This window comes from Blennius ocellaris, assembly GCF_963422515.1.
Source record: "Blennius ocellaris genome assembly, chromosome: 4".
In the NCBI taxonomy this organism is placed as follows: domain Eukaryota; kingdom Metazoa; phylum Chordata; class Actinopteri; order Blenniiformes; family Blenniidae; genus Blennius; species Blennius ocellaris.
Window position 1 is genome coordinate 6202832 of NC_137653.1, and position 17741 is coordinate 6220572.

Below are 17741 nucleotides of genomic sequence, written 5' to 3' on the forward strand. Positions count from 1 at the left end.
AGCATGTGCGCCACGTTAGTTTCATTTTATTTTGTTAATTTTTACTTTAAGTTCTTTCTCTATACATGTACATAGCATCTTCTATTCTGCCTTAAAGCTGTGATGTATGACAGCCCTATACGTTTTTCAAAAAGAGTTAAGTTTTATATACAGATAATTTTTGCTTTATGATATGTTGTTTTGTTCCTGGCCTGTCCGAGTTAACTAGGTTGAATTGAATGTTGATATATGTACCTTGTACCCTGCTTGTTTTGCATTTTGTACATTTGCAATACAAAGACAAAGACAAATCAACTTTCAAAAAACAGCAAGAAACTGCTAGAAATAAAACCTCTCATGCAACCATCAATAAAAATCATTTTATTCACCTCTTTCAGGTAGTTTCAAATGAACATAACTAGCTTTTTTTTTTTTTTAACAGTTATTTTAATCAACAGTGGTCCTCAATACAAAACGATAGAGATAGTGGTTACAGAGCCATTTGATTTATAGTCTTAGAACAAGTGCTAAAACAGATCCCCCAAATAAATAAAGCAAATAAAACAATCACAATGCTCCTCCATAAATAGTATAAACAAAGTTTGAAATCAGATTTGAAGAATGATTCAATAGAAACATGTAGTCACCCATTTTGATTCACTGGCTTTGGATAGCACACTGTTTAACTTTGTTTACATAAGAAGCTCAATAAAATGCAAGAGACTATGTACATAGCATTGTATCTACATAACTGTATATCTGTACATTTGGATGCAACGCAAACAGAAAAGTATCCTGAAGATGAAGTTGCTATTTTTAACCGGTTACGGCAGGACATTCGCAGGTCGCAGGTGAGGCACTGGGTCAGTGGTGCAGATGATGGAAACTGTGCATTGCCAGGTCAGCGATTGTCAGAGCTTCTCAGGCTTGTGAAGGACCGACAAAACCCAGACAAGACGTTTCAACACATTACTCTCGACAGTAGGTTTGCACCCTTTGTAGCTGAGAGACGTGTTTGTAGCAGAGGATGAAGAGTATCCTGCGTCCAGTGTGTGACTGTTGTTGGTCTTATTTTCACATTAAGACTTGATTTTCCATAGCTGAAAATTAAAGAGGGGAAAAAAAAACAAACAAAAAAACATCTTAATTTATTAACAACAACAAAAACAACCCAAAAAAACACGAGTACTTGCATAAATTGCAGTGGTGCAAATATTTAACAGGGACTTGACATTCTAAGGTATTCCCAATTAGAAGTGTCTTTAATTAAATCTGAGGGCTCGGGGTTATTTTAGATCAGCTTAGTTTTTCATACTTTACTCATAACTTTCCACCACCCCAAAGATCAGTGGTTATTATCACGCATCTATTTTTAAATGTTGTAGGCTGCAGCCATTTAGTTATTGGACAGGCCTTAAGAGTACTACATTGTAAAGAAAAAAAAAAAGATTAAAATGGCTTCATTAGTATGATTTTTTTAATTTTGCACCATATGTCCTTTATACCTTCCTTCCCCCACATGCATTACTTGTGGAAAGTTTTATGGCTTCCATAAGAGGATTTTTTTTTTTTTAATGATCATGATTAAAGGTAACTTTAGTTTATTCACGCATTTCAACAAGCACATCTAAAATATTTTATTAGTGGAGAACTGTTTTGGACTCGGGCACCACAACAAGCCGCAGTTTCAAAAAATAAAAAGCTGTTGAATCTTATGTTGGCTCTTTCGCAGCCTGCCACCTCACCTTCTGCTTGGGAGAAAATATTTCAGCTTTATCTTCTCCAGTAATTGTCGACCCATTAGGACCACGTGGATGCAATTCATTCTTTCTACATTAAAACCATTTATGTGATGCTAATATTTCTTTAAGACTCTTGACCGATCTGCATGTAGTTAAACTCTTTTGTGTGTCATATTTGAGGGTAAACATGGGCACTCATGATCGCCCTCATTTACCTTTCAATATGCACGTTTGCCAGCTTGTCTGCCAGATGGGCTCAAACAGAGCCAAAGGGTGTCTGAGCTTTCCATGTGTGCTTTCCGAGAACTATATGCAGTTATAATTCACACATAGACATGCATTTAGAGGGTACATGCATTTACAGCAATTGTGTAAAATTAGTCAAAGTGAGAGAAAATAAGACAAATTACTGAACTGAAGCCAAAATAATAGCTCTCACAATGAAAAGTGTGTTGTTTTTTTTTCCAACTATCCCATGTGCAGAGCAACTCCCAGAAGCTTTGCTTTGCGTTTATCATGATCACAGAAATCGTCAGGACTTTACTCACTCTGATGTTGAAACCAAGCAGGTCGCTGACCACGGCGGATACTGCAGACAGGATGACTACTTTGGTGATGTTGTAGATCAGAGGGTTCACTGTTAAACCCAGCAGTCTGAAAGGAGCATCCAGCTCCTGAGGGGAGAACAGACAGGCTCAAAAATTCATACGTTCACACGGCTACTTTACATTTCTTGGCATAAAGTCATCAGGGAACAGAAATGATAAGACGTTGGCAATGTTGACTTCAATTAACTTTTTGCATGCAAAGCAGAGCTGTAGTGCATATTTAAATAAAATTACTGTGACTTGCCAGAAGTGGCTCTACAAAAATATCTAAAATGTATAATAGACACAATTGCTTACACACGTCGTAAAAACACATCGAGATTATTTCACTGTCAATTGGAAATCAAGAAACTGCAACGGCCCAAACAAATTATTCTTACCTTCATCAGTTTGGTAGCTAGTTTCAAAACATTGTTCACAATGCCGAGTTCCTCCTTTTTATTGGGTTTTTTCTCCATCTTGAGATATAAATTTATCTGCAAACAGCAACAGTTTTACACAGAACAGACATTACATATGTGTTCGAAGATATCACATATGTCCGGATGGCCGGATCCACAAGAGCGTGAGCCGCAGCCTGGAGGCTTCACCTGCTCAGTGAGCAGCACCGAGGAGTTGCTGTATTTGCAGTTGGTCTCCGAGCCCAGCGTTGCCAGTCGAAGCAAAAAGAGGATGAGGGAGGAGGCCCAAATCATCAGCTCCCAGTTTGTCAGCGACAGGAGGAATGTCTGGTGGCTTTGCAGAAGCTGAACGGAAGAGACAGTGGCTGTATTAAGTATCCTTCAACACTTTGTTGCGAAAATGAGGTTTTCTTAGTATTCAACAGATCAAACATTCTTGATTTTACATCATGGCTCAATTCCAAACATTTCGCCACACAAAGTAGATGCTCTGCTCTGTGACTGACCTGGGCACAGATGATGAATGAAATGGAAAGTGCCAAAAGGAAGATGGTGGAGACGATGACGTCAACGGATCGCTGTGGCCCTCGTCTCTGCAATGAACAATTGGAACAGAAAGCCGTTACCAGGAACGAAGAGTCAACGACAGGCCCCCTAGTGGCAGAGCAGCTTCGAGGGCAAGGAGAGACTACGAACCCTGAGGAAAGAGCGGAGTGACAGCCACATTTTTATGTTCTGCACTTTCTTCAGCCTGAAATGAGGGACCTCTGACTTCTTGGCCTTGCGAGCTGATGTGAGGTGGCTGAAGTACTTGGCAAACAGGAGTCTCTATAATGCAAACAAACACAGACTCTTAAACATGACAAACACTTCAGCATAGCTGATGACGGACGAGTGAGTAATTATTTTATGGTATGTGGGCGTCACAAATGCAAATGGAAGCAAACTGAGAAAGTGACGGATTTTTATGTTTTACTGAGAAACAAAACACATCATTAGAAACTGTAAGTAAATGGGTTATGATACTCAGACCTTCGCTTATTTCCCAGTAATATGTTCTCACTATTGCTTTATTAGGTATATTTATACAATCTATAATTCAATACAACAGTTCTGCCTCCTTTTTTAGGATAATCAGAGATGTTACTTTAGGTAAATGATCATTTTGAAGGCTGTAGTTTCCACTGATGTTTAAGCTGGGATGCATTATATTGAGATGTGTGTTGTTGTTTTTTAATACCCTTTTAATACTGGTGTTAATTCGAGCTGGAATCACAGATTAGTTGACATTTTGCTTGATAAATACTCAACAAATTACCAAATCAGTTGCAGTATTACAAAGCCACCAACTCGCCTGTTTGTACGTCCTCTCTGCCACACACATCATGAAGAAGAAGAGTCCTGAGAGGCAGACTCGCTGCACGGTCGTTAATAGGAAGAAGGTGTAGGCCTTTGTGTCACGGGGCCCAAACGCCATTTCCACCAGCTCTGTGAGGGAGAAGGAGTTGACGCTCGACACGTCCAGATGCTGAGCCAATCGGAAGGCGAAGGGGAGCAGAGCCAGCGAGGCCGTCATGAGGCCACCGAAGACCAGGTAACCCATACCCTGCTCCACTAATTTCACCTGGATGAAAGAAACAAGTGAGAGTATCTGAACCAGGCAACATGGGATATGAGAGCAGCAATTTTATACTGATGTAAACTCTCTTCAATGTTGTTGATAACCATCTTAATTACAAGCTTTCCCCAAAGTTTAGAACACCGGAGGCTGGAGCCAATCCAGACTCATATTTGGCAAAATGCAAGGTACTTATAATTTAATCTTTACTGCAGGCACAGGTCCATGTAAAACAAGAGTACATAAGTAGAAAGTAGAAAAGAAAATACAATGACAGGAGCAACACAAAGAGATAGACGACCACTTACACTCACAATCACACTAACAAAGTAAAAGCCCATTTTGGTCTGTGGGACGAAACCACAGAAAACTAACTGAACAAAAGAGGAAGGGCAAGACAGCGCACCATTGCACCACTGTGTGGTTGGTGATATATTTTTGCAATGCATCAACACAAACAGTGAATTGTCTCGTTCAGTCATAATCATCCGAACAAAATATTGCTTCAATAAATTCATATGAAATCCGACGTAACACGCAGTCTGCAAGTCTGCACGCAAGTCTGCATGTGGTTTTATGCCTCTCTTTGGTTTCAAATGTTTCTGATGATAGGCTATTTATGTAAGGAGTGTCATGCATACCCGTGTGAGGATGATCCCGCTGATCTCCAGCACTGACATGTCTGCTTTCTTACACTCGCCCTGCTCCCATATGATGGCACTGACGCGGTCCTTGGAGGGGTGACACGCCTGCAGCCAGGACAACTGGCTCTAAAACCCAACACAAGACATGACATCCTGTTCAAAAAGTCGCGTGCAATTCGGCAGCATCTCATCTTTTCTGGGAACTACTTTAAATGCTGCGAGACTTTTTCCAAAGGAAACTGCTAATATTTTAAGCCACACTCAACATAAATGATGGAATAACATATCGCCTGAGGACTAAACCAGCCAATGAAGAGATAGAAAGATATCTTTAATTTTTGTCTCACTCCGGTGATTCCTTGTTGGAGGCTTTCGTCGTCGCTGCTCACAGTCGTAGTTTGTTGGTGGGCCGTCATCCCGGCATTGTACCGCCCGTTTCCCTCACTGTCACTGCTTCCTGTGGAGGGAGAATCCGGTCCTTGGAGGAGCTCCTCCCACAAGGTGTCGTCAGTGTCTGAGGCAGGATGGGAGCCCACGTTTGGCCTGAGCCGGTCCACCTCGCGTGGCTTCACCTTGGTGGGAGTTCCGCCGCCTTCCTGCACACACACACAGCCGTGTGACGTGTTTCGTTTAGCAGAGCTGAACCTCTGGAACAAGTATAAGCTTGCCTTGTAATGCCTGCAACTTAAAACGTGTCTTGCGCTTCTATCGTCAGTCCTGCTCGCACACTAAATGAAGCAGTGCGGCTCACCTGAGGCCTGGGTGTGTGTTTGGGGCTGGCCTTCAGGTTCCTCTGCCTCACAGAGGACACTGGCCCAGATGTTGGCCAGTCTGTAGCGGGGCGTCGCTCGTGAAGTGGTGACGGCCGAATAACTTCCACTGGCTGCACGAGTTCCTCTTCCTCACTGGAGAGCTCGTCTGACGCCCCGAAACCCGACTTTCTTTTGTTCTGTCCGAAGATGTTCAAATATAAATTTTTTTTTTTTTTTTTTTTTAAAGGTTTCCAGAAATGTGAAAGAATTTAATGAACATTTTTGTCTCATTTAAAGCGGTTTGCATAAATTCGAATGGTATATGGTCTCAACAATCTTATTTTGTTTGTTTGTTTTTTAATTACTGAACACATACTTGAGTACAAGATCACATTCCCAAAGGTTTCGGTTAACGCAACCTGACAGTAATGAATCTTATAGTTTTGCCCAGTCATGAATGGAGAGACGGTCCATTGCAGGTTACTACATTCTGACCAACATTGGTACCTTTCCTGTACTGGAGCCACCTATGTACCAACATTAAAAGAAATTCATATATAGAATAAATCTGCCTGTCTAGACGCAGCATGTAAAAAGACTTGAGGAAATAAGCCGAGCTCGGTTCATAACTGACACGCCAACAGAAGGCATTTCCTTTAGATTCTTCAATTCTGCAAATTGCTTTTACAGCTGAGAAATTGGATTTTGACTCCGAGGCCTTCCACTAGAACTCAGACATACGACATCCGTCTGTCGACTAAAAAGACTGACAAATGCGATGAGTGACTGTACCCTCCCCTCCTCCTGTCTGTATGATCGTTGGCTTTCTTCAAACTGCCAGGGCCCCTGCAGCTCTGTGTCCCCGCTGTCAGTCTTCTCCTCACATTTTTTCAACCCTCTGCTTTTCCTTGGCCTGAAGAAGACAAAGTTAAAATTAAAGTCAGGGTTTAAAAAAAAACACAAAAGACAACCTGAAACAACCATGCCAGTTCAAAAAAGCAGCGTGGTAATGCAGCATAATTTATAAAAAAAAAGGCTTCATCTCGCTCACATTCAACATCAAGGATGCTGCAGATTCAAATTTCAATATTTCAAATGAAAATCACGACACGACTTCTTGCTATCCTTTTCTGGTCAGTGACTTAAAGCTTTTACTGAAGTGATGATAAGGTTGATATAAGTTTTTGCACAAACTGTATTGGGAAGCCACTCACTGCACACATAAATGCAATAATGTTGACTTGACCTCTGTTTATTATATTATCTCAAATACATCTTGTAATTCTATCCATCGTCAAGCTCTTTCAAGTCAAGAAAGAATTATTTGTACAGCAAGGCAAGATAAAATCCTGTCATGCTTTTGCTGCAGAAACTGTTTTATTCACCAAAACCAAAGATTTCGACCAAGCTCCAGCTGTGAGGCATTTTGAAATTAGGTTGAAAAGGTTTTTGCTTGACATTTAGTAATCACTTACATTATATTGCAAAATGTATTTGCTCAGCTATTCAAATCATTTCATTCAGGCATATTTGTGAAAGAAGGGCTCACTCTCAAGAGCTCACCTTTGGCAGTACAGTGTCTATGATGCAATTTATCTTCAATTCTTGTACTGCATTCACTTTGTATGTTTTTATACTACTACAATATTTTTTTTAGTTTTTCTGCATTTTCTGTCTGCAAAAATGTTCTCTTCAAATATAGTCCCCTTTTTTTTTTTGTCTGTTTTGATATGTAGTGAAATGTGAATGTTAAACTTTGGACAATATTTGGATGTGATGGAAAAACAGAGCATAAATGAAAGATGACATAGCAAAAACACTTTGTCGTCGTTAGAAGGCACAGGTAAGACCTCATGTCATAGCTTTGTGCTTAATATGTGACTTCATGCACGAGCCAAGAGTGTGATAGTGAGTGAGCAAACAAACGTGCGCCGCCTAACAATGTGTAAATCACCTCCTCCTGCGCCCGGGGCTGGTGGTGGTGCTGCCGGCAGCTGGACTGCCTGAGGGCCACCGGCTGGACTCAGTCGACACAATCTGGCAGTGCACGGTACCCAGCAGCAGCATCAGACACATGGGCCCAAACACCTCGTTGGCACTCGCTCCAGGGACCTCCAAGTACAGCGCCGCTGATGCCACTGAGGGGAGCAAAATAGTTGGCAAAGAGTAAACAAAACGGTCTCGTAGGGGAGACATTACAACAGAATTCATGCTTACTAATGAGGCCTCTTCTGTGCTGCTAAGGTGGGACGGATAATGGTTTTACTGCTGCACAACAAATGAATTTAATATTAAAATGTCTAAGAAAGTACACACACTGAATTATGCGAATAGAGTTGTCTGAGAGAAACAATAGAAATCATAGTGAATCTGAACAGCATTTGATCATTAATTTAGGGTGTTACAAAAACTAAAAGAACAATATTTCATACGACAAGTCAAGTGATTCTCTTTCAGTGAGTTTATTTTCTCAGTGGATTTGAAAGCACATTTAATGATGGATGGGCTAATGGTAACAGAGATGAGGGTGATGAAGGACTCCCTGGTTTTCCAGATCTAATCTGCATGTTTATGTTAACTATGTGAATAACTTCAAGAGGAAGATGGCAACGGGCAAAGCACAACTATTAAATTAAAATGATCACAACAAAAGCACAATTCATTTGAAAAGAAATTGTGCTACGTGGACATTGATTCGTGTCATTTCAATGTTTAAACTATCTAAATTCAGAGAAAACGTGAGTAAACCTTGCATGAAGTACAGCATGAGTATGCATGAGGAGATGGACTTGGACGTCACATGGATCCACCACCGGAAGAAGAACGGGAACAGAAGCACTCTGACCAGACCCTTTCGAGTTAGAGCCGCCCACGGACTCTCTGGTTTGGCTTTACTAAATGTTGATCCTGCAGGGAAGAAAGAGATAGTGGTATTTGATCCCTCATTGGTATGTAGTCTTTTGCTTGTTAAACAAGCCTAATATAAATTATAAAAGTAATTTTGTGTTTTCACTCACCTCTTACTAAGTCAACATCGATGAGGTCTGACTTGATGTGACCAGTCCTCCTTGGTTTACTATCCAAACCCTAAGTCAAATGTCATAAGATACTTGGATTTGAAGTTGAAGCACAGATTTACTAACCTTTAATGACATACAGAGAAAGGTAAATATCTTACATTTAAATCTGCCTTCTCTAGTGATTTCTCCCAAACTTGTTGATCGTAGGCCCCGATCTGTAACACAAACAACACACGGACCGTTTTTCTCTAAATAAAACAATTCAGGTGACACGTACATCAATCCAAATAGTTACATTTGATGGTTTGTTGTGTACCTACCATTTTTTGACAGTTCCAGAATTTTTTTAATTGAGGAATTGCTTTAACTTTTTACAAATCTTGTGAACTACCATGTGATAATGCAATTTATATTGTGACTACACATTACAAAACTAGCAACACATAAAAAGAGTGCATTGCTGTTGCAATATCAAAATAGATAGTTATTAAATTAGTAAAATGGATAGAGATGAAGATTCAGGTGCAAGACCACTTCAGTCTTCAAGAATAATGTGTACAGTAATACAGTAAATAGTGCAGATATTTAAAGAAAACAACTGCTTCAACTCAAAGAAAACGTGTGGAACACGACACAAGTACACGATGCACATAATCCAGAGAGTCAGAGGCAAACAACAACAACACATTTGTTTTGTGATTCTTCGTAATCAACAAGTACCAGAAAAGTCTTACCTTCTCTTGATACCAGGCTATTCTGGCCATTGTCATCAGGTGATAAAACCACAGTGAACTCGGATCAGGTCATTTCACAGCGAAGAGAGGAGGACTGGGCAGGAATCCACATTTGTTCCCTAAACAAAGAAAAGTGCACAGACGCGCAGAATCGGGTGGGAAAACTGGTAAGTCAGAGGAAAAGTGATCAAAACATGTTACCAAATGCTAAAAAAAATGAGCTGAAAACGCGCAGTCAATGTGGAATTTAGCCGGAAAGGTAGGTACATGCTGACAGATGAACACTGACCGCAGTCAAAATAACTCACCTGAAAAGAAACTGCTCGGTTGATCTGCCACAAACTGGAAGAAGCTGTCAGCGATCATCACACAAACACTCCTGATTAATTTGTTCGCATCGTTTCAGCGGCCTCAATGGAAACCATCAGCGACATAAAGTCCTCACGTATCCTCTTCTTCGACGCTTCAAGGATAATAAACTTAAATGTCACATTTTAAAGTATTTTCTTGTGACACCTTCACAGATGTTCACTTCAACGCTTCACTACTTTTTTTTTTTTTTTTTACTTCGTTCTTCCGCTTTCCTCTTCCGGGTTTACGTTCAACGGATTTTCCCCGGGTAAGGTCTGACAGGTAAAGATGTCAGTGGTTTCGGATAATTCGTCCGACAGAACATTATCTGAGAGATCAATCCTTATTTAATTAGTGACTTATCAAAGTGTATATTTGAATTATAAAACTTCCACGCTGTTTTGGTGGAAAGTAATTCCTGTCAGATTAAATTCAGGGCTAAATTTACTAAACACTCATAATTTTTCAACCAATCAGAGCGCAGCATGTGAAAGCGATAATTTTGATAAATAAGCAAAACTTTATTTTAATTCCTTATTTCCAAATGAAAATGTGTTTTAACTGCGCCTACTGGTGTCCTGTACAGCATTTATACGAATTAGTTAATACATTTATTCATCTGCCACTGAAGTTTAAGATTGAGTGACTCTTCTTATGTTGAAGTTTCCATACAATATCTGTGCTCAGGAGACGAATTCAATTCAAATTCTAAGTTGCCTCTCAGGTTTTAAAAAATGATTACACAAAGTTAAAGCCCAATGCTTGGATATTGAAATGTACCTGTACAGAAAAGCAAGTGAGAATGCACAAATATACATAGACATGTCTACTTTTACCTAAACGTTCGAAATCAAACTAATTTCAGATACTGCATGTTAATAAAAAAAAATTAAAAAATTGAAAATAAAACATGTAGTCATAAAGTATACATAACAAGTATATTCTCACACCAAAAATTGCCAAGATACAAGAAAATACATGCAAGGTTTCACACTCAGCTGAACTAAGCAGAAAGCTGTCATATCATTTTTTTTTTTGCATTGTATTGCATTGCATTGATTCTTAATCATTGTTGCAGTGAAGAAAACAGGATTTGATGTTACACACCAACCTCCTTGAAAGAACCTTTTTGACAGGTTTAATTGGTGATTGAAGGAATAATCACAATAAACTGATTCTTGAAAACGTGTTATTTACTAACGGACAAAAACAGATGTCACTAATACAGAGCACATATTAAAAATGTGAGTATAGTTATGATTTAGATAAACCTATGCACTTCATACATAGATTACTACTTTCTGAAGACTCCATTGATTTTGTAAATAATAGTCATCCGCGCACAAATGCTCAAAATGATTAGGTCTGAGAAAACAAGTCGGCTGTCTTTCAGTTGAGTCTGCAGGCTGTGAAGATAGAGACGGAGTCATTTATCATTTGATTCCTGAGTGTCCACTGACGGCAGGTCTTGCTCAGCTGCACAGACTATCTTCGCCTTGACCTTCTTGTTAGAGGAAATGATAAAATATGGACTGAGAAAGGCGTAGCACGACGAAAAGAACACCCTCATGTCAGCTACCACTGGTGACACCTTCGCTACGGTCAGCATATAGATCCAGATGACATTGTCAATCCCAAAGAAGACCACGTAAAGGACGACCAGGGTCAAAACGGTTCTGGCAGCCCTGGTCTCTGCCCCACCGCCCTGAGGCCGGCGTATGCTTCTCACCTGGTGGCTGTGGCGGTGAAGAAGCAGCAGAATGTAGCCACTGGAGCCTACCATCAGAGCAACAAAGGCGAAATCTCTTCCAGAGACAGCTACCCCGTTAATCACATAGGACAGGCTGTCTCTGAAGTCCACATGGCAGAAGCCCAGGTTGAGGGTGAAGGCTGGGACAGTGCCATTTCGTGGCGCCATCGAGAAGAAAGGGGCAGCAATACAAATGGCCATATTGAGGAGCCACAGCCCTGCAAAGGTGGGGAGAACCAGTGACGGGAGTGCAGGCTTTAATCTGGTTAAACAAGGCCCAGCGGGGGCAATGGTCACTGCCTGAAACACACTAAGCATGCAGGTGATGCAAACCGACAATGCTCGGCCAATGCGGTAGGCGTAGATCACCACCTTACACCCCGGATCATTCAGCAGATCCTTCATCCCGAACACGGTCATTGTCTGGGGGACACAGCGGGTCAGTAGCAGCATCAGGTTGGCAAAAGCGAGGTGGCACAGGATCATGTCCACTGGAAGGAGCTTGGGATCACTGTAAATAATATGGGCGTATGCCAGCAGTACCACCGTGTTCCCTAGGATGCCCAGACCTGTTTGCAAGAAGAAGGATACCCCCTTGACGGTCACACAGAGGTCCATGATGACAAAGCCTGCACAGATCAAGATTTGCAAAGCAGACAGAAAAAAAACCGATCTGTTCAAATTCACTCTGTGTAACATAAATCTTCCAAGTTGGCCATATCAAATTACACAAGAACAGATACTGTGCATGCAATTGTGTCATCCATCACGCTCACCTGAAGCCACAGACAACACTTGAAGGCTGTGGTGAATTCAATGCAGAACAGCTTGTGCAACTACAATTTATAATCCTTAATGCCCCTCAAGACCATTGGCCAAGATAACATTGTTCAGCCCACATATTGGCAAATTAACACAACTCAGTAAACTAACTTAGATACTCCCGGGGGTCAAGCACCGCATAAACACATTTATTCTAAACAGTAGGCACCTATATGGGTGTGAACACAGTTTTGGCTTTGTGTATTATTCCTGTTCAAGTTAACATTAGGATATCTTTAATTAACAAGCCTCCACTGCTGCTTATGAGGGACAAAACCCAGAGTCCTCACTGTATTCCAGTGTTTTCATAAACCCAATGTGAAGCATCTGTAATCTGAATTGATCATAAATAAATGCTGGTATTAACTTTAAGAATTTCAACTGGCTCTAAACATTTCCCTAGACACTATTTGGCTGCTTTGCATACTGAAGTGACAGTCACATACTCAAAAATTGAATACTTCAAGGACACGGATTGTGAATATGGTTCACATATTTTTCAATTGAAAAACGGTGCAGATAAAATCTACATATATACAAAATCAATCAAGCATGGCTTGAGAGAATATTACACCTATGTAATAAACTTTTACAATATAATAAGTGTATTTTATTTAATCATGTATACTTGTCTAACACCATGGCATTGACAGAAAAATCAAACCAAACAATGTTTTCCCACCCAGTTAAAAAAAACTCTCCCCAATGTATATTGTTGCAAAAATAATTAATCATAGTAAAAAGGGCGTTAGCTGCGTATAGTCATATTGATTTATTACTTATGTTAAGCGCTTAACTTGAGTGGTTTCCTGGTAATTGAAATGCACGACACTGTTCAGCATCGACTGAAAGAAAAACCACACATCACACTTTAGAAATATTCTAATTCTTTTTCCCCGTGGAGCTGAAAAATACAGTTAAGCATCCCCTGCGGAGACAACAGTGTGCAGTTATTGTTGATGCAAAAGCAGCCTGATGATGCCTTGAATGAGCCATCAAGAGGCCTTCTTATGCACAGCTGGTGCTTCAGTGTGTGCTCCTTTCCCCCTCCACGTCCTGGGAGCATGTTAAAAGACGCAGAGGAACAAGACAATTAACCATATAACAATGCATGTCTGTACTAATTGGGGGCGTAGGGACAATCAGCCATTATTCATTTATGTTGTAACTCTCAGCACAGACTCATGCTTCAAGAGGAGTTTGAGGTCCATACTTAGGTTTGCTCGTCATCTAAACAGCAGCAAATAGTAAATGTGAATTGACTCAACACCTGCTCATTTTTTCTTTAAAAAAAAAAAAAATTTACTCAGGTGTAAAATACAGATAGTGGATAGAAGCTGTTGTTTGTGAGGCTTGTTTTCTCTGGGGGGAAAGCCTCGAAATAAATCATCATGGGATTTTTTTTTTTTTAATCTCCTTGTGTGTTTTTATACATGTTTACATGTTCAGAGAGCTAATTAAAATGGCAAGTTCAAGCATGTCCTTCTCAGGGGAATGCAACATGTACAGTACACTACATTGTAAGATTAAAAGTTTCTTCTTCTTTTTTTTTGTTTACTTTATCACTTTTGTAATAGGTTTTTTTCCATCCACAACTTTATGATTCATTTTTAAACGTTTACTTACAATAATGCCCTCGATGAAATGTAGCTACATGTATATAGTGTTACATCATTGTTTCTGTGCTTGTTGAAATAATATACGTGTATTGTATTAATAAATACGTACACGAGTGGATAATGTTGCATGCATACTAGGACTTGATACAATGTACAGTTGATACTGCTGTTTGAGACACAAAACCTCAGTAGAATTTCATTTCATCAGCAGGCTTCTTCTGAGGTCTTAAAATTAAGGTTTCTTTTGACTCAAACCAGTTCAGTAGCTTTTTAGCCTTTTAGTGCATCGGCGAGGACACCAGCTTTGACTTCTCTCACTGTGCTGGTTAATCTGTCCCAGAGCAAAAGTCTAGTTTAAGAGGCTTTCAGCATCACAATAACTCTCTTGCGTTTGTTTGTATAGAAAGGAAGAGGGCAAGTGACCTCCATTTCCCTGGGATTTGTTTTGTCCTTAAAGTTAGTACAACTTGAACTCTCTTATTATTCAGCCAAAAACCTTGTGCAAACCCCATCCCTTAAACTGAACCGTTAAAAAAAAAAAAAAAAAATACTGTTTGGCCAGCACATCAAATCTACAAACTGCTGATTACTCTGAGGTATTGGTCTGTAATTTTCTTCCCATTCAACCTATTTGTTGAGATCAATAAAGTCAAGAACACCCCATCAATCCATTTTACTGCTTTATCCAAGTTAGGGTTGCATTGAAGTCCATCACACACACACACAGTCACCAATTAAGTTAAGATGCATGTTTTTTTAGACTGTGAGAAGAAATGTGAAAACCTGGAGGGAACCTATGCATGCACAGGGTGAATATGCAAACCCAAATCAATCGATACAATATGTCCAAAGTAACATTTTATTCTCACACCTTTAAGAATACGAGAGGAAACTGAAGTTTGCCACAGAGATTCCTCAACACTAGATTTCGGTGTTGAAAACATTTAACTGAAAAAAAATCATGCATGTCTTTGGCCTTGATCAAATCAAACCAGGTGAATATCCCATTTTTGAATTTCGAAATTTCAGTTGACTTCAATGTCACTTTAGCTTCAAGTAAAAACTGAATAAATCCATTTCCTATACCTTTTTTGTTGAAGTTAGGGTCATAGAGGTGATGGCCTGTCCCAACAGTCACTGTCCAAAGGGCAGGGTGCATGCCGAACAGGTCTGCAATCAATTTCTAGGTTAATAGAGAGAGAAACACAATTGTACACACATGCTCAAAGAACATGCTAACTCCTCGCAAAACATGGAACTTTGAAGGAAATCTGGGTGTAATATTCAAGTGTATGAATTAATCTTTTTCCATAAAAAAAAATTCAATTCAAGGGAGTGTTAAAATCTATATCACAGTGCTGCTCAGGTCAAACGTGAAGAGAGAATGAAGAATTTGTGAATGTTGCAAGAAATATTAACACCCACAGTTGGTACATTCTGCCTACATGAGATTTTGTGAGTGTAACCATTCGGGTCCTATTTGTGACTTTCCATGAAAAGGGTTTTAGAGTTCAATAGAGGACAAATCTCATGTGCTTATGAAATAAGCTTAATATTAATTCCTGGTTTTCTGCAGTGGGACATGTTGCAGTTAAATCATGTTCACTTCACACTCATTTGTCCATACAACAGCCTTACAGTTTAGGATCAATTAATTTATTTTTTTCATTTTATGGCTTCGGCTGAGTTACACAATCCTAAATTGGATGCGATGTCCCATTTCACAAATGAAAAGTGCCAGTGATCTATCGCACAGACTGAGTGGATTGTCCCCTGGCTTTTATTTTGTTTCATCTTTCTCCACTGGAGGACACTGTGGCGTTGGTATCTGGCGAACCAACAAAGGAAGGGCTCTTTTAATAGATAGTGGCTTTTAAAATTGATTGCAGAAATGAAAAAAGAAAAAAGAAAAACAATGTCAAGGGGGTTTATAACAAAACCTATAAATAGAACCAGTAATTAGAAGACGTATTGAGTAGTCTGACATTGAAGAATGTTTCAAATTTTTTTTATGATAAACATGGTACTAATAAATACTGCCTTGCCTTTAAGAGTGTGTTTCTGAGCCCTTTGGTTAGCTCTTTGGACTTGTTCAGTGTTGTCCTGTGTGTCTGAACACAAGTGAGGCCACAGAAGCAGCCATCAGAATTGATCTCAAGTAATTGGAGGCTGAGGGAAGACGAGTCAATGGACCATGCTAAATAGATCCAGCAGTCATTACCTGTTTGTAAGTATAAGAGAACACAAACAACCCGACTACTTCAGGAGAGAGGGGGATCACAGAGTGTCTTTTACAAGGTTCACTTGGGATCTCTTCAGCTTTGACTTTGCTTGGGTAGGCGTGATTTTTCACTTGATTTCTTATTGTTTTGGTGTGCTTATTCTATTTCATTCTGAAGTATGACATTACAATGTGGCTTTACTGATGAGTTTTTTTTTTTTTTTTTTTTTAATGTTTTCCCCTTTTCCTCACTGCAGGAATGCCATCCCAGGTGTTTGTCCGTGGGCTGCTCTATCTGTCCCTCACAGTTGTGGGAGTTCCAGGTAACACTGTGGTGATTGTCGCGTTCCTCCTGTTGCTCTATCGGGAGAATCGGCTTCTCACAGCTGATGCAATCATCCTGCACCTGGCCTGCGTCAACCTGCTGGTGGTTGGTGTTAGATGTCTGCTGGAGACGCTTGCCTCCTTCCATTTGGCCAATGTTTTTGGTGACACAGGCTGCAAAGGTGTGATTTTTGTTTATAGAACATCACGCGCCCTCTCAATCTGGCTCACCTTCCTCCTGAGCGCCTACCAGTGCCTGAGCGTTGCGCCTCCCGGCTCACGCTGGGTTCCTGTCCGCTCTTTTGTATCAAACTATCTGTCCTTTGTGTTTCTCTTCCTCTGGACCCTGAACACCTGCATGTCCACGGCAGCCATACTGTTCTCCTTTAGTTCCAAGAATGAGTCCGTTTTGGCCAACGACGCCATAAATGTGGAATTCTGCCACGTGAACTTCCCCTCAAAGCTGTCCAAACAGGCTAATGGCGCAGCTCAAGTGGGCAGAGACGTGGTGCCCATGGCCCTCATGACCCTTGCAAGTCTGATCATCCTGGTCTTTCTTTACAAGCACAGCCAGCAGGTGAAAGGACTACGCAGCGGCGGCGGCGGCAGCAGCAGTGGAAGTAGTGGAGCTGAGCAACGGGCTGCTAAAGCTGTGGTGACTCTTGTGACCCTGTATGTGGTGCTCTACGGGGTGGATAATGGGCTTTGGGTGTACACCCTCACTGTCAGGAAAACTATGAGTTCTTCACTAACATCAGACCTACGTATATTCTTTTCCTCATTGTATGCGGCACTAAGTCCTCTGGTTATAATTGTATCGAACAGGAAGGTGAATAGCAGACTGAGGTGCTTAGTGCAGAAGAATCCTGTTGTGGAAAAAGCCGCAACTCTCTCTACCATGTGAGGCCCAGCAGGAAGGTTGATTGTTCACAAGACTCCAGATGAAGCTGATAACGTTTTCCTAAAGTCTGGGTCATGTGGGGGTTACTTTGTCTCTGTAACAAGCTGCTAAATTACCTCAGGTGTTTGAAGTGAGGATAATTGCGTGCTCATCACAGGGACTGTTAGGAGACGGGGTACTCGATGTTCTCTTATAATCAAATCTTTTAATAGACACTTTTTAAGCTACTTGCATCTTTGTCATTTCTACCTGCTT

At 40.4% G+C, this 17741-nt stretch overlaps 3 protein-coding genes across 4 annotated transcripts; 1 reads left to right on the forward strand and 2 right to left on the reverse strand.

Annotated features, from left to right (window-relative positions):
• Positions 1–340: 340 nt before the first annotated feature.
• phtf1 (putative homeodomain transcription factor 1) lies at positions 341–10040 on the reverse strand. 2 transcript variants are annotated; one of them, XM_080495826.1, is made up of 17 exons: positions 9807–10040; positions 9499–9617; positions 8923–8979; positions 8762–8831; positions 8493–8651; positions 7699–7882; positions 6537–6657; positions 5744–5941; positions 5340–5588; positions 4990–5118; positions 4085–4354; positions 3427–3558; positions 3237–3323; positions 2920–3075; positions 2710–2805; positions 2270–2395; positions 341–1079 (listed from the first exon to the last, which is right to left on the reverse strand). In XM_080495826.1, the coding sequence occupies exons 2-17, from the start codon at positions 9532–9534 to the stop codon at positions 1059–1061; spliced, it is 2091 nt and encodes a 696-aa protein (XP_080351952.1). In that variant the 5' UTR covers positions 9535–9617; positions 9807–10040; the 3' UTR covers positions 341–1058. The 2 variants fall into 2 exon arrangements, with proteins under 2 accessions (XP_080351952.1, XP_080351953.1); XM_080495827.1 differs by lacking the exon at positions 5744–5941.
• Positions 10041–11275: 1235 nt separating this feature from the next.
• ora1 (olfactory receptor class A related 1) lies at positions 11276–12217 on the reverse strand (the record flags this gene model as incomplete). Its single annotated transcript, XM_080495840.1, has 1 exon — positions 11276–12217. One exon carries the CDS (start codon positions 12215–12217, stop codon positions 11276–11278), a length of 942 nt encoding a protein of 313 aa, XP_080351966.1.
• A 4303-nt stretch (positions 12218–16520) lies between these two features.
• On the forward strand, positions 16521–17489 carry ora2 (olfactory receptor class A related 2; the record flags this gene model as incomplete). The annotated part of the gene is made up of 1 exon (XM_080495839.1): positions 16521–17489. The coding sequence occupies one exon, from the start codon at positions 16521–16523 to the stop codon at positions 17487–17489; it is 969 nt and encodes a 322-aa protein (XP_080351965.1).
• Between the last annotated feature and the right edge of the window lie 252 nt (positions 17490–17741).